At 45.4% G+C, this 23,621-nt stretch overlaps 1 protein-coding gene across 1 annotated transcript in view; it reads right to left on the bottom strand.

The window, feature by feature from the left end:
- Positions 1 to 23,621, bottom strand: part of FSAF1 (40S small subunit processome assembly factor 1) — a 138,534-nt gene that overhangs the window by 93,885 nt on the left and 21,028 nt on the right. The window contains exon 2 of the mRNA XM_086927132.1: positions 17,947 to 18,293. Coding sequence (XP_086783258.1) covers positions 17,947 to 18,293 — 347 coding nt within the window. The remainder of the gene's footprint in view (positions 1 to 17,946; positions 18,294 to 23,621) is intronic.

The raw sequence follows: 23,621 nt of genomic DNA on the forward strand, positions 1-23,621 counted from the left end.
GCATCTTCGGTGGCGGCTCCGTCAGCGACCGCCGCCGTCCTTGCGAAGCATCAAAGGAGGGCAGCGAAAGGGTGAGCTGCCTGCTCCACAGGCCTCTGACGTACGAGCACTGACACACACACACACACACACACACACACCGGCACGAGCTGAGACTTAATGGGCTCGCGCGCTCGGCAGGAGGAGGAGGAAGCGCCTGGAGACACCTGACCGTCCGCGCGCAGGCAGTGCGCCTCGCTGCACGGTGAAGGTGAAGAGATTGAGGGGGTGGGATAATGGCTGTGATAGGAAGGCGGTGAGCAGGCGTCGGATACAGCTTAGTAATCAGCATGGCAACGCTCTGAAACTGGGACACCGAGCGCGAAAGGCAATTCGGCAATATAACCTCGACCACATATGTTTTATTTGACTTGCACAACTGTTTCGAGACAAGAGGTAATGTTCATGCCTGGCGATCGTAACTCTTTTGAGATAAGGGTGTAATGCGGCCTTGTGATGGGAGACGAGGTGCCAGTCATGTGACTGCGACGGGCTACGGGTGTCCGCTTCTTCGTTAGCGCCGAAAGCATTCTGAAAGATGAAAGGAGGCGAGGATGGATGCAAACAGGGCTGTCACGGGTCTGACAAACAGTTCCTTCTTCAACGTCCTGAACAACATACGCTGAATTCACTCAGGCCTTAATCACAACATTTTACAAGCTCTAAACAGGCCTGCCTTTCAGTGGGGCGGGTTCCCCGGGGTCTGAATAGGCAACAATAAAATAACAAGTCAGGTCCCGGGCCGGCAGCCAATCACAGCGCGGCCCGGGGAATGACGTCACGGGGGTGTCCCGGCCGGCAGATTCGGGGGCGTGTTTTTCGCCCTCTCCCCATTGGCTGGAAGGTAAAATTCCAGCCAATGGGAAGAGGAGAGGGCGGGACTTAAAAAAAGACACGGAAACGCCGCCGAATCGCGTTTTCACGGGGAAAGCGTGATTGACAGCCACTCTCTTCCAATGGCTAGCCTCCATTTATGGAGCTAGCCAATGGAAGAAGGGGCGGATTCAAGTCCCCCATACTGTAAACAAAAGCTTTCGCCTGGGCGGAGCACTGCTTCGCAGTGCTCCGGCCAGGTCGAAACCTGAAAAGAATTTGCAGTATAAACCTGCACAGCTACGTTACTGATTGCAGATCTGCAGATGTGTTTTAAACTATCACTTTAATGGTGGCACAATATGTGCTGCAGTCCACTAGTGACATTTAACGTACAGGCCCTGGATACGCCTTGTACAATGTACTAGGAATGTACTAGTAACTTAAATATGCCAATCGGTAATAAAGCCAATTTTGATCAGGTTTTAGGGATCAGAGCACAAACACTGGGGCTTGGTCAATAGAGTACCAGGGCACAAAGTCAAAAAAGAAACAATAATATCTAGCAAAAAAAGGGTGTGACCACGCTAAAAGGGGCATTGTCTTACACCTCTGTTCTCCAGAACCATGAGATCGCAGCTAGATGGACCCATATTGATGAGTATTTTAAACTATCCTTTGCTAGAACTAGTAAATAAGGAAGTAATTGATGGTATGCTATGGTAATTGGATGGAAATCTTTGATCTTGCACCAAATGCAACAAGCATTTGCAATGCAAAGTTTGAGCTATTGGTATTGTAAATTATTATTTTTTATTTATGTGTTGGTTTTGAAAATAGCAAAATTAATAGCTTTGTCATTTACAATGCCAATACTTTTAACTTTTGCAAATGTGACACCTATAGCATTTGTAATGCAACATGTTTTGTATTTACGTGACTTAGATGTATTGATATTACAAATAACAATGGCTTTTAATTTTTTTTAAATAATTAATACTTTTAAAAAAGTTATTGTAATTTATAATGGCATTAGCTTAAACTTTAGTAAATAACTTTTGTGAAGATTATGTTCAGTGTATTTTATTGTGATGAAAATCCAAGAACAGAAGTGAAATATTAACCTCTTTTTGTGACATTTGTAATAAAGCTTGATACATTGAGAGAATATATTTGAACCAGTTGTTGTTTAATGGTTGCACAGATTGATGCTGTGTTGGTGCTGAGTGATGTTGTGGTGTGCTCTGATATCCTTCGGGATCAAGTTCGCTCTATTTAAAACTTTATAAATAAATATAAATAAATAAACAGGGAGTTAAAGAAGGAAGCAGGTGGAAGAGAACAGCAGATCAGCACAGGAGAAGAGAACAGGGAGGTAGAGAGAAGGCGGGTGGAAGAGAGCAGCAGATCAGCTCTGGAGAAGAGAAAAGGGAGTTAGAGAAAGAGGCGGTGGAAGAGAACAGCAGATTAGCACAGGAGAAGAAAACAGGGAGTTAAAGAAGGAGATGGGGTGCAAGAGAGCAGCAGATCAGCACAGCAGATCAGCACAGGAGAAGAGAAGAGAACAGGGAGTTAGAGAAGGAGATGGGTGGAATAGAGGAGCAGATCAGCACAGCAGAAGGGAACAGGGAGTTAAAGAAGGAGGTGGGGTGGAAGAGAGCAGCAGATCAGCACAGGAAAAGAGAATAGAACAGGGAGTTAGAGAAGGAGGCGGGTGGAAGAGAGCAGCAGATCAGCAACGGAGAACAGAACAGGGAGTTAAAGGAGGCGGCGGGTGGAAGAGAGCAGCAGATTAGCACAGAAAAATACAACAGGGATTTAAAGAAGGATGCGGGTGGAAGAGAGCAGCAGATCAGCACAAGAGAAGAGAACAGGGAGGTGAAGAAGGAGGCGGGTGGAAGAGAACAGCAGATCAGCGTGGGAGAAAAGAACAGTGAGGGCGATAGATAGATAAATAGTGAGGGCGACAGATAGAGTGGGGGCGTTAGATAGATAGAGTGAGGGCAATAGAGTGAGGGTGATAGAGTGAGGGCGATAGATAGATTTATTTTATTTAATACGATTTTACATAGCGCAAACTTTACCCGAAGGTGTCAGAGCGCTCTACATAAGAACCAGTTGCAAAACATAAGGACTAAAGGATTACATGCGTTACATTAAAGATACAAACAGAAAAAATTGCAAATGTACAAGATGTAAAGTCACACAAAGAAGAGATACGAATGGATATACTCTAAGATTCACATAAGAATGGTAGAGACTACAAAGGTCTCCTGCATATACTAGTGATTAGAGTTATCTTATAGATAAAGTGAGGGCGATAGATAGAGCGAGGGCGATAGATAGAGTGAGGGGAATAGAGTGAGGGCGATAGATATGTGTAAGGCCAGATTTTTTTTAAGCCACGCCCTTAATTACATTGACCACGCCACTTTGAGAGACCCCCCCCGCAGTTCATCCCACTTAAAGCCTTGCTCAAAGGAGCACCCCAACCTGTAGCCTTTATCGTATTAGCTCTGCAATAAATGTGGAAATGTGTGCACGTGAGCTCAAGCAAAGCCTGCATGTTTACAACCACCTTTAGAGTTTCAGAAAGACCACAAGACCAGCTCTTTCTGTGAGAATGTAGTGCTCCAATGTTAAATGGAAGAAGCTTTGCTGATTTACTGCCGATGAGGAGGTTGCCCGGATATTGTTTGTATATTTAGCTCTGCCATGACACCACATCTTCGCCATGCATAATCAACAGTCTCTTCCAAAGAAGCTATCAAACAAGTGGGACATCAAAGTGCTACCCTGTTTGTGAGTGCGTGTCTTTGCGAGTGCGTGTCTTTGCGAGTGCGTGTCTTTGCGAGTGCGTGTCTTTGCGAGTGCGTGTCTTTGCGAGTGGGTGTCTTTGCGAGTGGGTGTGTAGCTGGAGCCCGTGATTGATTGAAATGGAGGGGGGAGGGAGAGCGGTGGGTGAAAGCAGTGCTCCGCTTTGAAGTCCCCATAAAGTCTTTCAACACGCATGCCAGCAGCGCCGAAGGATTGTTTGTTGACTTAGTAGCTCATGAGCTTAGAATCCTCCAGGAATATAATGGATAAATAAAAATCCATCTGAAGAAACATATTGAAAGTGTCTTTCCGTTACCTGTGTATATTAGTGTTTAATAACGAGCGGGGGAAGTGGGAAATGTAACTCTCGTATCGTCCTGTGGTTTGGCCAGACTCTTTAATTAATGGCCAGTTGTGTCAACATTGCAACAGACGTGGCTTCCGTCTGGCGCCAAGGTTCGCAAGTGTTGATTCTTGGGAGGGGAATGAGGCCTTGTCAATTGCCCCCCTCCACGGCCTTCCTTGCTGGGCAAAGGGAGGGGCGGAAGGCTGCAGCCAGAGGCCACCATCCTCGCAAACACACAGTCGTGCAAGAAAGAACCGCTATCCCCACTAAAAGCCAAAGGAATGTTGTGCCAAATGAATGTTGTGTAATCGTGCCATAGACGTGCAGTCAAATTTGCTCGCCACTCTTTGAAAGCGTTTATAGAGGAACACTCTATTAAGTAATGAGCTTTGCAAACTAAAAACAAGCCATAGTTGCTGCTTATGTATCTTATGCAACTAACAATCTTTGATTAAGACAATAGTCCTGACTTGTAGGTATGATGTTACTTGTTGTACCATATATCTGGATGCAATGACAAACAGCAAAGTATGCTAAGGCCAGATTTAAAGCCACGCCCTTAATTACATTGAGCACGCCACTTTGAGAGACCCCCCCTCAGTTCATCCCACTTAAAGCCTTGCTGAAAGGAGCACTCCAACCTGCAACCTTTATCGTATAAGCTCTGCAATAAATGTGGAAATGTGTGCACATGAGCTCAAGCAAAGCCTGCGGGTTTACAACCACCTTTAGAGTTTCAGAAAGACCACAAGACCAGCTCATTCTGTAAGAATGTAGTGCTCCGATGTTAAATGGGAGAAGCTTTGCTGATTTACTGCTGATGAGGAGGTTGCCCGGATATTGTTTGTATATTTAGCACTGCATTGACACCATATCTTCGCCATGCATAATCATCAGTCTCTTCCAAAGAAGCTGTCAAACAAGTGGGACATCAAAGTGCTACCCTGTTTGTGAGTGTGTGGTGTGTTTGCGTGTGCTTGTGAGTGCGTGTGTTAAGCGTTTATAGAGAAACACTCTATTAAGTAATGAGCTTTGCAAACTTAAAAAACAAGCGGATTTTTGTGCGGCCCAAAATATACTTATGAAGCCCAATTTTAGAGGATAAACTTGTAATTCATGCTAATTATGACTTAACCAACAGTGTTGTTAATTTCCAGGTGCAATAAATACTGCACCAAAACCGGTCCGTTCGTAATGAGGACCTTGTGCTTATACAATTTTATGTGTGTTCCATAAATAATTTGTTCGGACTAAAATTAATAAATGTTGGTAATCCAGACTGCTGAAGCGTCATTTCCAAGTGAAACCATTTCTCGTCACTGAGCACGCGCTGGAGTCGGGCTGAGCTGAGAACCAACTAAAACAAGCATGAAGCATATGGCGGGGAGCAGATTCCCTTCAAGTCTTCGCAGCTCAATGCTGTTTGGGAGGTGGGAGGGGAAGTAGGAGAGGGGGGAGTGATCGAGATGAAAGCGCTAGCGGCCGCATGCTGGCAAATGGTGCCCTGCAGAGTGCGTGAATGGAAAGAGCGGCCGTGGGAGGTGAAGTAGTGATAGGGATGAAAGCGCTAGCGGCCGCATGCTGGCGAATGGTGACCTGCAGAGCGCGTGAATGGAAAGAGCGGCCGCGGTCGCTTTGATGTTCTTGTCTTTTCCTGCTTTGTGGGAGGGGTAGGGGGAGCGAATTCCTGTGCACGCGCTCATATGAACTGTACACGTCCCTGCGGGATGGAATAGTCGAGACCTAAAAATATTTCCATTTGGCACTGCATGTTTTTGTGGAGACAGATCCTGCACCAGGAGGACTACTTTCTGCTGTGACATACAGATGACGATATTCAAAATCATCATGTGCAAAAGAAACCCTCTTTAACTACAAGGATAAGGAGAGATTAGTTACATTTGCAATGACGAATATAAAGTGGCCACGTAATAACAACACAATTCCTTTCTGAACCTGAAAAGAGGAAGAACACTGGCGTGATCGAAGAGTGAAAATAGTGAGAAGTTAAAAAATAGAAGCTACATACCTTATATAAACGAAGATTAATATTAAAATCAACTTTCATTTTCTCACGTTAGAACCCAGAAAGTTTTCACGTTGCCCTGAAGCTTAGACAACAGAAGTCGGGAATATTCAAAAGAATCAGAAAAATACTTTGTTTACTATCCCGCTAAGGAGAGAGGAGAAGGTTTGGTAACCAAACAAGCATTGGCAAAGCCAATCGATCTCGCCTCTGCAAGAGCTATTGGTGGAGTTTATTTTAGCTGTGTTATATAGCACTGTGGTTGTACAGTATGTTTAAAGTTTTAGTCTAAATTTCTATGAAACAGCCATTATTCTTTTGTTATTTATTAATATGTGAGGATGGTATGAGCTTTGAATTAAATTATGAAATTAAAGGAAAGTAGCACCATAAAAAACGGTTGTCTCAAATAAGTATTATAATATAGTAGACACTGCACTTTTTTATGGGGTGCTTAATAAGAGAATGGGAAAGGTAGATAATAAGTAAGGTGGATAATGGGTAGTGTTATGGTAAATACGCATCGTGGACTGTTTACCTTTTATTTATGAAATAATTCAATGGAATTGAGTGCGCTTATGGTGCAAATTAATTAACGTGCACATGTAAAAAAAAGTTATTGAAACTTCCCCTGTAAGATTGCATGTAAAGAGAGGCGGGAAGCACATTTACTTATCCCAAAGGAAACTGATTGGACAGAGGGTGTGCATAACAGTCAAACAGTTACCCGAATTTGATAACTTGTGCTTGAGCTGAGAATGAATGCTATTTGTTTCTAAAAGTACAGCGAGCGTGTGCCCTTGAGGCTCGTTTGTTGGCACAGTGAAGTAGAAACTAAAACTTAAGTTGTGGTGAGGTGCAGTTGGAAATATTGTTTAAAGCTGTCCAACATAAATAAAAAGGTAGCATTGTCCGAGGTGGAATAAAGGTAAATGTAAATGTTGTCCTCTTGGTTGCTTTTTGGACACCCATAAGCAAGAATAAGTGATGGGTAATATTTTCCCGGTACCTTGCCCACATTCTGTGTTTTTTGCAGTCACAACTATTGTTTAAAGCTATCTAACAAAGGAACTGGAAGGCAGCATTGATTCAGGTGGAATAAAAGTAAATAAAAAATGCCCTTACATGCAAGGTCCCTTTCGTTTGAGATATTTGCTTCCCATACTGCTTTTACTTGTAATGTTAAGAGGGATAGATTAATCTTTTTGTTTTACATGTCCTTATTAACTAATGTGAACCACAATCACAAGAAGTTGTACTACTGCTGTGACTTGAATGGGGTTCAACAGCTTCAAAGGCCACAGCTTTGTACATAACAAAACACAGATTAATGTAGGTCTTCTTATCTGCATATCAGTGACCTTTGAAGCTGGCGAACTCATAAAAGTCCAGCATCAGAGTTGAAAGCATATTTTCTTATCTCAAAAGAAACAGAATGGGACAGAGTGTGTGTATAACTTCAATTCAATTCAATTAATTTATATAGCGCGCTACATACCCAGAGGGTCTCAAGGCGCTTGAGGAAGGGTGGGGAATTACTTGTCGAATATCCAGGTTTTAAGTTGCTTTCTGAATGCTAGGTGGTTTTGAGTGAGGCGAAGGTGAATGGGAAGTGAGTTCCAGGTTTTAGCCGCCAGGTAGGAGAAGGATCTTCCTCCCATGGTGGTTTTGTTGATGCGAGGTACAGCAGCCAGGGCATGGTTGGAGGAGCGTAGCTGGCGGGAGGGGGTGTAGAAGGAAAGTCGTGTGTTGAGGCATTCGGGTCCAAGTTCGTAAAGTGCTTTGTGTGCATGGGTTAGGAGGCGGAATGTTATCCTCTTATTGACGGGGAGCCAGTGGAGGTTTTTCAGGTGACTAGAAATGTGGTCATTACGCGGGATGTCTAGTATGAGTCTGGCTGAAGCGTTCTGGATGCGTTGGAGTTTTTTCTGAAGTTTTGCGGTGGTACCGGCGTATAGGGTGTTTCCGTAGTCCAGTCGGCTTGTAACCAGTGCGTGGGTGACCGTTTTTCTGGTTTCGGTGGGAATCCAGCGAAATGTTTTTTTGAGCATGCGAAGAATGTTGAAGCAAGAAGATGAAACGGCGTTGACTTGTCTGGTCATCGAGAGTGAGGAGTCCAGAATGACGCCCAGGTTCCGTGCGTGGTCCGTCGGGATGGGTGCTTTTCCAAGGGACTCTGGCCACCAAGAGTCGTCCCAGGCAAAGGGGGAGGTGCCTAAGATAAGAACTTCTGTTTTGTCGGAATTCAGTTTCAGACGGCTGTGCTTCATCCACTCGGCTACTTCTTTCATTCCTTCATGCAGGTTGGTTTTGGCGGTGTTAGGGTCTTTGGTGAGTGAGAGGATCAGTTGAGTGTCATCAGCGTAGGAGATGATGTTGAGGTTGTGTTGGCGTGCGATGGCCGCGAGGGGGCTCATGTACACGTTGAAGAGGGTGGGACTGAGTGAGGATCCTTGTGGCACGCCGCAAATGACTTCAGTGGCCTCTGACTTGAATGGTGGGAGGCGGACTCTCTAGGTTCTTCCGGCAAGGAACAAGGTGATCCATTCCAGTGCTTTTCCTTGGATTCTGACGTTGCTGAGGCGTTGTATGAGGGTGCTATGACAGACTGTGTCGAAGGCTGCGGATAGGTCGCGGAGGATGAGGGCGACTGTGTCTCCATTGTCCAGTAGAGTTCGAATGTCGTCTGTTGCTGCGATGAGTGCGGTCTCAGTGCTGTGTTTGGCTCGGAAGCCGGACTGTGAGGAGTCCAGGGATTTGTTGGTTTCGAGGAAGGCGGCGAGCTGGTTGTTGATAGCTTTCTCGATGACTTTGGCCGGGAATGGGAGGAGCGAGATGGGGCAGTAGTTTTTGAGTTCGGTGGGGTCCGCGGTGGGTTTTTTCAGAAGGGCGCTGAGTTTGGCGTGTTTCCAGCTTTCCGGGAAGGTGGCGGAGTTGAGGGAGCAGTTGATGACGTCTCGGAGGTATGGTGCTATGATGGAATCTGCTTTGTTGAAGATGTGGTGAGGGCATGGGTCTGTGGGGGATCCTGAGTGGATAGAGTTCATCAGGCGGATGGTGTCCTCAGTGGAGATTGGGTTCCAGTCATTAAGGATGTTCAAGGGGGGTGAAGGTACCGCGGAAGGTTGGGTGGGTTGGTCTCCGGGTTGGTTGTCGAAGCTGTTGTGGATGTCTGCGATTTTGTCGTGGAAGAACAAAGCTAGGGAGTCGCAAAGGGCTTGAGAGGGAGTGATGTCGTTGGAGTTGGCAGTGGGGTTGGTAAACTCTTTGACGATGTTGAATAATTCCTTGCTGTTGTGTGCGTTGTTGTCAAGTCGGTCTTTGAAAGCGGCTTTCTTGGCAGTCTGGATCAGTTGGTGGTGTATGCGGGTGGCGTTTTTGAAGGCGTCCCTGGTGCTGGTGTTTGGGTCTTTTTTCCAGGCCTTCTCAAGGGAGCGACAGAGTTTCTTGGATTTCTTAAGATCATCGTTGAACCAGGGGGCGTTTTTGTTGCCTAGTTTGATTTGACGTTTTTTCAGGGGTGCTAGGTTGTCGGCGCTGTTGGTTAGCCATTGAGTGAGGTTAATGGCTGCTTGGTTGGGGTTCGAAGAGTGGGCAGGGGGGTTTTGAAGAAGCGATGAGGAGATCTGGTCGATGGTGATTTTGTTCCAGTTTCTTCGCAGAGTAGGTTGAGGGTGGTTGTGGGTTGTGGTCTTTTTGTAGATAAAGTGAACGCAGCTGTGGTCCGTCCAATGGAGAACTGTGGTGTGACTGAAGGAGATATGTTTGCTGGAGGTGAAGATAGGGTCGAGTGTGTGACCTGCATTGTGGGTGGGGGTATTAACAAGTTGTTTGAGTCAGAGGTTGGCGAGATTGTCCAGAAGGGTGGTGGTGTTGCTGTCGATGCTCTTTTCCAGGTGGAAATTGAGGTCTCCCAATAGAATGTAGTCCTCGGAGGGGAGGGCGTGTGGGGTGATAAAGTCAGTGATGTCTTCACAGAATTGTGCACGGGGTCCTGGTGGTCTGTAGAGGAGGGTGCCTCTGAGTGTGGTCTTGGGGTCGGTGTGGATCTGGAAGTGAAGGTGTTCGGCGCTAGCAAGGTTGACGTCTGAGCTGGTTGAGATGCGGATGGAATTCTTATGGACGATAGCAAGGCCTCCTCCTGTTTGCTTGGTGCGGTCTTTCGGATGATCTTGTAGCCTTCCGGGATGGCAATGGTGATGTCTGGGGCTGAGGAGGCGTTCATCCATGTTTCTGTTAGGAAGGCGACGTCCGGAGAGATGGTGTCTAGTAGATTCCAGAGGTCAATGGCGTGTCTGTGGACCGAGCGGGTGTTGAGCAGGATGCATTTTAGGTGGTTGGTGTCAGATTTCTGTTTGGTGTTCGTGGATGGGGAGTTGGTTTTGGTGCCGTCAAACTTGCAGGAGTTGCATGTGAAGGGTCCATGGGTGTGTCCAGGTGCGGCTTGGGCGCAGTTGGGGAGTCGGCCGGGGTTAAGGGCTAAGAGGGTGGAAGCGGCGTATGTAATGCGGGTGGGGTGGATGGTACAGGGGGCAGGGGGTCTGGCGCTGGGCGCGGTCCAGGCGCGGACGGGCGTAGACGGGCTTACCTTTGGTGCACCTTCGGCGCGGCCGTAGCGCGTGGACGGTGCGCGTTGGTGCATCTGCCTTAAATGGAGAGTGGAGGGGGGCGGAGCGTGGGAGGGGCAGCTGGGAGGCGTGAGCTGGGAGGAGACACGGGCTCACAGAAGGTAAACAAACACTCCACAAAATGGCAGCCCGGTACCAGAAACGAAACTGGGGCACAGCCGGAGTGCGAGATAAGGTACACATATAATTAAAAGACTGTGCAGGCGCTTTTTACCTTCCCCGCAATGCAAGGCCAATGTACATAAATTATGTAGGCAATCAAATGATATCAGGCGCGAAAAACGCTCTTATAGGGCAAGCAGGCAGCAGGTATAAAATTAATGACAACGATACCAAGCGCTGCGTGCACTTCGAGGCGCTCAATCAGGGCAATCAGGCAGCAGGGAGCAAAGCGTCTGTTAGGAGGCACAGCGCGATGGGAGCGACCGCTGTGGAGAGGGTCCAGCTGCAGGCAAGCAGTTACCTGAATGACATAATGAGTGCTTGAGCCAACAATAAACAAACATGCACGTGCAAGATCCCCTCGCAGTCACACATTAAACACAAACTCAGGCAAATGAAAACGGTTTAAAAAGAAACACAATAAGAATGTGGCAAAGATGCAGAACGGGAGAAAGCAGATGACAGAGCCAGACATGAAAGATGCACCTGTACAGTAGATCAACAACAACAAAAATTAAGTGCGAGCAGTGGAAAGACACTAGTACTTGGGCAATGCTCTAGGGTGGGAGTCACATGCAAGAAGAGGAAAGTGCCAATCACAAAGCAAACCAGCAGGAAGCAAGCAATTAGGAGTGGCTTTGAAGTCCAGCAAAAGTAAGTAATGGGAGGCCTCCAAGCCCACTAACATTAAACAAAATGTCTTGTAGAGACAACTTAAAAAGGCCAGTTCAACACCAACACAAACCCGACGGAAGTCCTTTGAAAAAATAAATGATAACCACACTTTTTCTTACTTTATATTTATATATCCATGGCTGATCATTAAGTTATGACAAACCAAATATTTTTTATCATCGCTTAGCAAGAGGAAAATATCTTTGAGATCAACCACAACAGACTGAAGGTGAGCATAATGGTTAGCAGAGTAAGCAATATACCTGCTAAACTAATTGGGACAATATTAATGAGTTTTGTTCCATTCTAGCTGATGCACAAAATAATCAATAATAAAAGAGTAATAAAATCAGGATATAAAAATGAAATTTCCAAATAAATAAAAAAAATGATTCTAGATGTTGATAGGTGGGTGAATTTATGAGTCATGCCTTATATGAGGAAACATCAGAAGTTATATAAAATGTCCCATATAAATGACAGCGGAGAGAGTTGGGCCTGATTACGACCTTGCAACGGTGACCGATATCCTGTCTGCCGAAATGTAAATCCAATTATATCCCGTGCCGTTCATATTTTGGAGGACGGGATAACCACCACAGTTATGATGAAGTAGCCCGTCCATCAAGTTCGTAATCAGGCTCTTATTAACTTGAATGCAAAGTTCATAAGATAAGTTTGAGTGGATCAAGCAATAACAATAAGGTTGAATGAATTATAGCGCCTTAAAATTCCAACAACAAATATGATTAAATTGTATGCCTAGGCTTTATTTACTTGATGTGTTTTGAATCCCTCAATTAGAATATAAAAAACACAATGATGACTGGAAAAATGGTAGGTGATAATTGAGACTGAAGAAGAATATTAGGTCATCTTTTTTAGGTTTCGCCCTGGCCGTAGCACCTGGGAAGCAGGTGCTCCGCACAGGGAGAAATCTTATGATCTCCAGTATAGGGCTTTGTCCCCCCTCTGTCTTCCATTGGCTAGCTCCATAAATGGAGGCTAGCCATTGGAAGAGATTGGATGTCAATCACGCTTTCCCCGTGAAAACGCGATTCGGGGGGCGTTTGTGTCTTTTTTTAGGTCCCGCCCCCCACACCCTCCCTCTCGCCGAGGTCCGTGGCTTGATGCAATCCGTGGGCGTTTGTCTCTTTTTTAAGTCCCGCCCCCTACACCCTCCCTCTCGCCGAGGTCCGCGCTGAGTAGCGCTTCTTTTAATTTGCATAGTCCTGTTTTATTTATTTATTTTGAGGGAGCCCACCCCTCATCTGTTGCCGTGTGAAAATCACCGCCGGTCAGCCCGGGACAACCCCATGACATCATACCCCGGGCCGCGCTGTGATTGGCTGCCGGCCCGGGACCTGACTTGTTTAATTTCCCGTCATCTGCTGCTTGTTTTACATAGTTAACAATAAATCAATTCTAGTAGGCACATTTATTTATATAATGATTAATAACACAAGCATAATGTAATTGCATAGCATATTTGTAAAAATGGCGCCTTGTTTTTTTTCCAGAGCAGCCCAGTATTGATCTCAGACAATGAAATACTTATGTTTTTTTAAACAAGCTGCTAAAATATCTGTGACCTTTAGATCTTTGTAAGCATTCCACTGCATTCGCCCTTTACAAGCAAGCCAACGCTGCTGGAATAGAATGAGAAAGAACGAGTGACGCGGTGCTCCTTGGAGATGGGGAATAGAGCGAGAGGGGACGTCACCCGGAGCCAGCCTATCAGAAAAACTAAAATATTGCGAAATACTATTGGGCCATAACAGGTGTCAAGTAGTAGTGATGTGTTGAGCGTTTGTTTTCTGATCATTTGTACAGCCAGGGCATTACTTTTAGCGATAAACAACAAGTTATTTATGAATTTTTACTGATGTCAGTATTCATGAAAGTATTTATAAATAGAGGTAAATACCTTTTTTAATAAACGTATTAGAATAACTTTCTAGAAAGAATAAAAACATACTTTATTGGTACACAACAAAATAATATGATTTTAGTGTTTAGTAGAGGGATCACTCCAGTGACACAACTGTAAATATCCATATGTTAGACCTCTTCTAAGATGGCGGCGGCGCTGCCACGCGGACTGGTTGCGTGGACTTCGGTGCCAGGCTCCGGAGGGGGGAGGAGATGAGGTGTCAGTGTCAGGGCAGTAGCAGTGGTAGGAGGGCTGAGCAGGGCACGAGAGGGGACGGAGTGCAACCATGTCCGGGGTGCAGCGCATGAAGGTGGCGAACGAGAAGCACAGCAAGAACATCACTCAGAGGGGAGCTGGGCCCAGGCCACAGGCGGTGAGTTAGAGTGGATAGGGGGGTGTGTGTACAGAGCTGGGGGAATTAACACCCCTGGAAAGAGATGTGTGTCGAGGCCGTGCTAGGGAAGCGATATATGTGTCCCAGGGTGTGACGAATTGCGAGATAGTGAACTGGGGTGAGGGGCTGCAATTAATGAACTGGGGTGAGGGGGGCTGAGGAATTAATGAACTGTGGTCTGAGGAATTAATCTGGAAGCTGACTGAGGGGGCAAGTACTTGAGGTGCTGTGCTGAAAGACAAACGGCCGGAGCCCGCCTGTGCAGGCTGGTATGAGCATCAGCGATGGTCGCACACGAAGCCGCTGCCCCTAGGAGTCCGGGGGTGTGCTGAGAGAGGGCAGTGTTTACTCTGCGCACAGCACCAGGGGAGGTCAGACGGCCGAGCCGTCCGCCGAAGAAGAAACACACAGCTGCAGTCTCTGGGCTTGAAAACGTAGGGACGCAGCACACGCTGATGTGTAAGGCCTTCGGGCGTGGGTGCCTGCCTTGCAATTGTTCATTTACCACAGTAGGGTGAAAGTGGGATCTGCAAATCACAGTAAATCTCAGAGGCGAGGGTGTCTAGGTGCATGGATATAACGTGCATTTATAAGGTAGGCATCTTGGCGCTGAATAACCTAACTCAATGGTACTCATTTTATAGACCTCAGATGGATGAAAGGCTGATGGGACCCCCGGGATTTCAACCTGCGACCATGAGGTCGAACAGAGGACCCTACAGTGGACGCATTAGTCCCCTTAGCCACCAGACCCGGCTGTAGAACTAGATCGACAGAGAGAACAATTCTTGTCCTGTTCACGCACACAAGGGATTGGCAAAATAGGTGGAATCTTCCATAGTTAGTTGCAAATGCGAACAGGAGTGGGTCCAGCTCCCAGTAAAGAAGGTTTGGTGCTGATGGCAAACACACACATATCCCCTTCAGACCCTCAAGTTAAACGCAGTGCCTAGCCATAGGGTGTACATGGAGCTTTCGCGAAACTTGGCACTAAGATTGAAAAAGAAAGGTCCAGGCACCAGAGAAAGCATCAACTCACCTGTTTACCACTCGGCGAACAAAGGGACTGAAGCCCCCTGTTTAACTTTAGTGCATATGGTGCAGCGAAAGGAACAGCGAAAGAAGACCTTGGGATACAATTATTTATTGGCTGATAGCACTGCAATGTTTTAACATATTTTTTTTTACTGCAAGGCTACCAGTGGCTAACGAAACTTGAAGGGGTCCCTGCAAAGTACATGGGCCCTCCCTCCTTCCCCTGGGCCCACCACCTATCACCTTTACCGAGCCCACCCGTCCACCCCCCCTCCCCTGCACCAGACTTTGTTTACACCACTGAAGGTTACCCTGTAAACCGAGAACCACCACGTTTTTTTAAACATATGCCAATCCCGAGGATTATTCTCGTACGTCAACAATAATGCTGCCTAATATTGTATTCTTTGTAAGATAGACATGTTAAAGTCAATAGGTATGAAATCCAAAACAACTGTATAGCAAAAATATTTCGTTTAATTTACTAACAGCAGCACACGTGACTCAACATAATAAAGTAAGGATGCGATATGATCAACTTGTGTGACTGTAAAAGAAACACTTTTGGCAAAAACAGTCTGTGCACTTGATGTAACAGTGCAATAAACTGAACATTTGATTAATGGACGTGCATTTAGAGTCATTCTGATAAAAATATTTTCTTTCACAATTCAAGATGCCAGTTATATCAATAAAAATGCCAGTTTATATAAACACTTTAAGAAACCTTCCACACAACACAGCATTTGCTATCCAGTACATTAAGGTGACCAACTCACAAAGTAATCGTCTAAATGTGTTTAAATATATTTTAGAAATACCATCCCCGAAATAGAAGGCACGTTGTTTATGGAGAAAAAATAATTGCAATTTTTATAGAGGAAAGTTTGAATACCTAATTCAATATTTTAATCGACCAGAATTGTTTTTCTGTGAGAGGCGTGAGAGGTGAAAGGCAATTATAACTGTCACACACTCTAGGTGCTCTAGGTTCGACAATTCAGCAGGAGTAAAACTGATTATATTATACAATTTTGTGTGTGAATATTCAACTGAAATGTGTTTATTCAAATGCACCTTAAGTGGTGTGCTACTGTCTTACTGCACTACCAGGAATAGGGCTCAAACAGTCCCATATTGCAGCAGGAAGCTGAAAATATACCCCTCTTGAGGAGTCCACATCCACAAAACGTTTGCCAGTGGGTCCAAAAATCCTTGCACTATGCCTTCCTCTTAATAGAAACTTTGGGTCTTATTTATGAAAACTGTTGCTCCATGCTGCCCACCGACTACTGGAAGGTGTCGAGCATCGACGGCACGGTCATCACCACGGCCACCTTCTGGTCCAACTTGTGGAAGACCTGCATCACCGACTCCACCGGCATCTCCAACTACAAGGACTTCCCGTCCATGCTGGCCCTGGAGGGTGCGTAACGACCGGGGGGGTGGGGGGGGGTACCTGTGTGTGTCTGTGGCTCTGTGTATGTGTGTGTGTCTGTGGCTCTGTGTATGTGTGTGTGTGTGGCTCTGCAGGTATGTATGTGCGTGGGACTCTGTGGGTCTCTGTGTTTGTGTGTGGCATTTGCGAGAGATTAAGCTATTGGCATTGTAAATGACAGTGCCATTTATTTATCTGTTTTGAAAACCAACACATAAATAAAAATGTTGTCACTTACAATGCTAATAGCTCTAACTTTTTCAAAGGCGAAACCGTTGCATTGTAAATGCTCGTTGTTTTATTAGATTCAAAGTACCTATGGATACACTACTCAATTATTTTTGGAGTGGAAAGTAGGGAAGAATAATGCATGTGTCTATGTGAATGAACAACACCCAAGGCCCCTTTCTAGAAGGCATGAAGAAATGCAATCACTCACTAATTAATTACGTTCAAAACACATCTACGTTCAAAACCCATAATACACATATTACAATAATCACACAAACATAGCCAAGCAAACCATTCATTCCTTCTCTATACTGAAAAAAGAGTGTTTGAAAAGGTGTTTTATTTCTTTCACTGTGATATCCTTTTCACTTTTGCAGATGCATCTCTCCCTACAATCTTTCCTTATAGCCTTAAATTATAAATATAGGTAGTTGATGCAAATATGTTTTTATAGATACCCAACATATAATGATGTGATACACATATAGGCGAAAAATATACTATGCTGACTAAGGCTTTAAGTGGCAATGCCGAAACTGGATTCATAGTGGATAAGTGAAAAAAGTAAATAAGGTTTTTTCAATGTAGAGAATGAATAGTTTGCTTGGTTATGTTATTATTGTAATATGTGTATGTTGTATATTGAACGTAATGAATTCATGAAAATAAAGATATATTTCTACAATTTCTTTTTCTTTTCTGAATAAATTTTGTTCTGGAATGTTTGGGGCCCAAATTAAAAACTAGAGAATTTGAAAATGTTGTTTAAAAATCGAAAAGGTTGTTGTATTCCATATAGGTACCATAATATAGGCCTCTGTAACTGTCAAGTACCTGTTCTTCGCGGAAGCAGAATGGTTGATTGGTCCCAATGCCCACCCACCGGTGCCACCGTAACTGGATATTTCTTACAGTTACACCAGGGAGGGCTAAAGGGGAATGGGACAGAGAAGAGACTACTCCAACCTCAGCCAATTCTCACTCAGTCTCCTAGGAAGCCTTCTTCTGATCTTCGGGAGAGTCAATGGGTTCCTGATTAAGAGAGAACCTAATTCATATAAGGAAGAGCAAGATAAGAGCAAAATTAACCTCCTACACTACTCTGGCTACACAGTGTTATACAATTCTTACTCTGACCTTCCCTACCAGCTTTAGCAGGAGTCTTGGCTTCTCTTCTATTTATGCACAGTTTCTAGGTATATACGTCAGTATCATGGGAAAGCCTTCCCAGAGCGACAAGAGACAGTTCTATTACAATATGCAGTCAATTCTCTTTGTAGGCAACAAGAGTTATTTTCCAAATGTGTCTCTGTACATATTTTGCGCTATTGTCCTGGCGTGAACCTGCAACAGGTGTACTACAATAGAAGACCTGAGGCACACATTTAAATGTGTTTTTCTTAAGTTACCTTAGTGGCTGGGCCTTGTGCAGCGTCTAGCGTGGATTTAGTCTTTCCCTTTTGACTGAAAAATCTCACTACTTCCACGCATGTCCTGTTTTCATGATTTGCAGCAGTGGAGGCAGAGTCACTCTGAGTTTCTGGTTTTGAAACCTTGACATCACCAGATTGGTAACAAAGTTCATCCTTTAATGTTTCAAAGAAATTAGAAGATCCACTTTTCTTGCTGGTCCGTGTGGATTCAGAGGTGGCAACCTGGTCCTGTGAAATGGTCTGGTCAACATGCTTCGGCTCATTCCTGCTTACGGACACCTTCTCTTCCTTTTTTTTGTGCTTCTTTGTACTGAAACCATCCCCTGTTATCAAGAAAGTGGTACAAGTTTTAAAATCGACCCTGTACAATGACACCAATCTTAACTCTTGTTTTAATATGAAGTGTTTGCCTTCCTCTGTAACATTTTACTATGATCTACTATCATAATCTTCATGGTTGAACAACGCCATTAAGATTTCACAAGTATTAGGTCAGCATCAATCTCCCACACCGGTTACCGGTGTGAAGGTACGATTGCAAGGTGTTTGATGCCAAACATGATATGTTTCCATGCAGCCGTTTTCGAGATGGCATTTACCACGAGGTTTTAATGCACCTCTTCCTATATGTCCGACTGAGTCACAGACAACCCAGGAGAATGGTATCTGAAGGCTGCAGAGAGGCTCTGCTCATGCAGGGGCACCCTCTCACAAAAAACCCAGCACCCTGCCTTCAGGATTGATAAGGCCTGCTATAGGGGTGACATAAATATAAAGTGTAGTGACCTATAGATATAGTGAATCTATATCTAAAGTAAGTGGTGCAAGTTCCAGCTTACACAGGTTGCAGTAGCGGACCTGTAGTTCCATTTTGTATGGCCTCTCATGGGTGGCTAATACCTGCTTCAGCCCGTGGGAGGCCTCTGGGGTTCCTATGCCCTGGGTGCATGGGTACCATATACTAGGGACTGATCAGGGTACCCCAGTATCCAATCTGGAGTGTACCAAAGTACATGTGTAACATTTTAAAGGAGAAAGCAGAAAGACTGGGGTCCTGATTAGTAGGATCCCAGTCAGACTAGTCAAAAACAGTGAAACATCAAGCAAAAAAAGTGGGGGTAACCATAAGAAGCAGATCTACTTTCCTACACATCCCCCACCCAAATGAAAGGACATGAGACTAACCTTGACCAGTTGAGTCTTCATTTTCTAAGTGGAAATATCTGGAGAGTCCACCTGCATTGGCATAGTTACTCTCAGGTCTATGTTCCACTGTATAGTCCATCCCCTCTAGGAAAACTGACCACCTCAAAAGTTTGGGCTTTTCATCCCTCGTCTGTTTTAGCCATATGAGGGGTTTATGGTCTGTCTGAACAATAAAGTGAGTGCCAAACAGGTGTGGCCTCAGCTTCTTCAGAGCCCAAACCACAGCAAAGGCTTCCCTCTCAATAGCTTACCAACGTTTCTCTCTGGGGTCAGCCTTCTGCTTATTAAAGCTACTGGCTGATCCTGACCGTATTCATTCAGTTGTGCTATCACAGCGCCTAACCCCAACTAAGATGCATCTATTTGAACAATGAATTGTTTGGAATAGTCAGGACTTTGCAGAATGGGAGCAGTGCACATGGTCTGCTTCACGTCATCAAATGAAATCTGACAGCTAACTGTCCACTGAACTTTCTTAGACATTTTCTTAGAGGTCAGGTCATTCGAGGGGGTCAGTTTCAGTTTGAAAAACTTTATTCGATTTTTATGAATCATAAAAGTACACAGTTACAATAATAAAACAATGCATTAAAATTATTCCATATTACATTTTGCAAAAGCAAAGTATGACCAACCAGCATATAAGGTTTCAGAGCAGGGTTTTCTGTAAACTACCAATTTCTTTGTATCATTCCAATGGTATCAGAATAAATTCATTAAAATTACTTAAGACCCTATTTCCCAGTTTCCCTATCACAATTCATACTGTTTCCAGATACGCAAAGCAGTTCTAATAAAATTTAACATAGCACAACAGATGACGGCTTTGGGCAAAGATCGTAAATAATTAAAACCACCCTGGTATGAACAAGGGGCAATTTCCCTCATGATGGGCCTAATAAAACATGCCCTTATATCTTCATATAAAGTGCAAAGCAGCATAAGGTGTATTGTGCTTTGTTTGGCTAAATTATTACATGGACAGGGAGTCAATCTCACACCAACTGGCTGGATAGGAAATGCCACAAGAAAGTGCAATGTGCAGAAACGAAACCTCAAGGAGGTCACTATAGATCCATATCCCTTGACAAACCTCTTGTAATACCCAGTCAGGCCCAAGAAAGCTCTGACCCGAGTTTGGGTAGTTGGAGCAACCCAGTCCATGATGGTCCAGGGCTCGAAAAGTTACTTCGACTGCTCGCATTTGCGAGTCAGATTAATTCAGGACAAGCTATTTTTAGGTCCTACTCGTCCTTTCTGGCGAGTAGGAAGACAAACGGACACTTGGCCCCTGCCTCTGAAAGCAGAGGAAATACGACAAGATAGCAAGATTTAAAGGCATCTTTATTGCTCAAAAAGTAAATGAGCAATTAAAATGCTTTTAAATCTTGTTAACGTGTCACATTTTGCTCAGCTTTCAGAGTCAAAGGTCAAGTGCATTTCAGTTAGGTCGAGGAGATTTTGTTGGTTACTAGACCTGCAGGTCTAGTGCATTTTTTATGATTTTTCGAGCCCTGTTGTCTGGATTTTGCTCTGCGATGGTTAAACCTGGCCTCCACCCACAAGGTAGCCCAGGTACACAACCTTACTCTGCCATATCTGGCACTTGGTGGCCTTGATAGTGAGGCCTGCCTTTTGCAGGGCCTCCAGAACATTTCTTAGGTGGACCAGGTGATCATCCCTGGTGGAACTAAAGACAGCAATATCATCAAGATAAGCTGCACTATAGTCTTCCAGGCCTGTGAGAACTTTATTCACCAACCTTTGAAATGTGGCAGGTGCATTCTTCAAGCCAAAGGGCATCACATTAAATTGATAATGCCCAGTAGGGGTTGAAAATGCTGTTTTGGGTTTGGCATCTCAGCTAGTCTGATTTGCCAATATCCAACAGTGAGGTCAAATGTAGTAAGAACTTGGCTGAGGTCAAGACGTCAATAAGTTCATCGGTCCTAAGAATAGGGTGAGCCTCAGTCCTAGTGACGGCATTGAGCCCCCTGTAGTCTACCAAAACCTAATTTCTCTTTTACCACCCTGGGTATGAGGTTTGGGTACAGGACTACTGGCACAACGGCTATCTGAGGGTTCAATGACTGCCAATTCCAGCATCTTTTGGACCTCAGCCCTGATGCAGTCCCCGACATGGTCAGGTTGCCTGTAAATTCTTATTTTTAACAGGCAGACTTTCACCTGTGTCCACTTCATGGGTACACCAAGTGGTCTGACTAGGAGTCATGGAAAACATAGGTCTGTACTGATTGAGGACTTTCCTGCAACAGTCTGTTGCTGCTCAGTGAGGCTGCCTGCCAAGGCTACACCATCAACTGAGCCATCATCAGTGTTCTGTGAGAGGAGGTCTGGGAGTGGGTCACTCTCTTTCTCCTGCCCCTCATCAGTAGCCATGAGCAAGTCCATATCTGCCCCGTCGACATATGGCTTGAGCCTGTTCGCATGGAGCACCCTGTGGGGGCTCCTGGGAGTTCCAAGGTCCACCAGGTAGGTGGCCTCTCCCTTTTGCTCAAGAATGATGTGGGGTCCACTCCATTTGTCCCGGATGGCTGCTGGGGCCCCAGGCTCCAACACCCATACCTTCTATCCTGGCTGGTAGACAGTCAGTGCAGCCTTTTGGTCATGCCAAGCTTTCTGTAATTCTTGGCCAACCTCAAGCTTTTTACTTGCCTTGTTCATATACTCAGCCATCCTGGAGTAGTCCACTATGTCTTGCTTAGGTGGTTTAAGAGGTAAAGCCCATCCCTCCTTCAATAAACACAAGGGACCCCTAACTGGATGTCCAAACAGAAGTTCAAAAGGGCTGTAGCCAACCCCCTTCTGAGGAACTTCTCAGTAGGCAAAGAGAAGGCAGGGCAATAGGACATCCCTTTTTCGCTTAGGCTTTTCTGGGAGGCCCATGATCATGCCCTTCAGGGTTTTGTTGAACCTTTCAACTAACCCATTGCATTTTGGGTGATAAGGTGTGATACATTTTTAATTTACTACACACTCCTTCCACATAGCAGTGATATAACTAGACATCAAGTCTACACCTCTGACAGTTAAGACCTTCTTAGGGAAACCCACTCTGGAAAAAATTCCCAGGAGGGCCCTGGCCGCCACAGAAGCTGTGGTGGTTCTAGGGGGTATTGCTTCTGGGTAAGTAGTGACAAGGTCCACCACCACAAGAATATATATGTGCCCAGATCCAGTGGAAGGATCCATGGGACCAATTATGTCAATCCCAACCCTCTCAAAGGGAACCCCAACCACAGATAGCGGTATCAGGGGGGCCTTTACGGTACCACCAGCCTTACCACTGGCTTGACAGGTGGTACAGGAGCTACAAAACTCCTTTGTGTCCTCTGACATATGAGGCCAGTGAAAGGGAGGGACACGCCTGACCCTAGTTTTACTTTGGCCTAAGTGCCCTGCTAAAGGGATATCATGTGCCAGTGTCAGTAGGAAGCCCCTAAATTCAGAGGTATGACCAACCTCCTGGTAGCACCAGGCTTGGGGTCTCTACCCTCTGAGTAAAGGAGTCCTTCATCCCAGTAGATCCTGTGGGACCCACTGGCACTCACAGCAGCCTCAGCAGCAGCTTGCTGTCTGACGGATTCAAGAGAGGGGCAGTCGTGCTGCTCCTGTCTCACATCTGCCCTGGAAGGGCCCCTGTCCCCAATAGCTCAACCTGATCAGGTTCAATTTCCTCTGAGACAGTTCCTTCACAGGGACTGAGATCATCTTCCTCAGGAGACTGATCCTCACTCTGAGTCTGGGGGAGAGGGGGACACTGCCTTACCCCTACTGCTCATTTTATTGGAAGGCACCTGGTCCATTTTTCCAGGATCCAGGGCCTGTTCAGTGGAAGACAGTTTGGCCTGTGACCTAGTCACAGCTAACACATCTGCAAAGATGCCCAACTTTGCTGCATGTGTCCCGAGTTCCACTTCAGCCCAGGCTGAAGTTTCCAAATCATTACCCAACAAGCATTCCACTGGGAGGTCTGAGCTAACCACAACCTTCTTAGGGCCAGTTACCCCTCCCCTGCTGAAATTAACAACTGTCAAGGAATGGTCTGTCCTGACATTGTTAGCATTGATCACTTGGTACATTTCACCAAGTATGATATGGTTGGGGTCCACAAGATCTTTTGTCACTATTGCAACACTTGCTCCTGGGTCCCTATATGCCATGGCATCCTTACCATTAATCAAAGGCTGTTGTCTGTATTTGCCCAGGTTACTGGGGCTCACAAATAAGGGGGCAATATCTATGCCTTCATCAAAGACCAGAACAGCCTGAGCTGGAGTTCTGACTAGGCCCGAACCCATCTCAGAACCCAGGGGTAACCCTACTATACCCTTGTTCCCTGTACCACCACTTTGATCTGAACTAGGGGAAACAGTTGTATTAGGGGCAGTGGTGGGGGTTGGAGGACCCTCTGCCCTTGGACA

This window comes from Lissotriton vulgaris, chromosome 6 (assembly GCF_964263255.1).
Source record: "Lissotriton vulgaris chromosome 6, aLisVul1.2, whole genome shotgun sequence".
NCBI classification, from domain to species: domain Eukaryota; kingdom Metazoa; phylum Chordata; class Amphibia; order Caudata; family Salamandridae; genus Lissotriton; species Lissotriton vulgaris.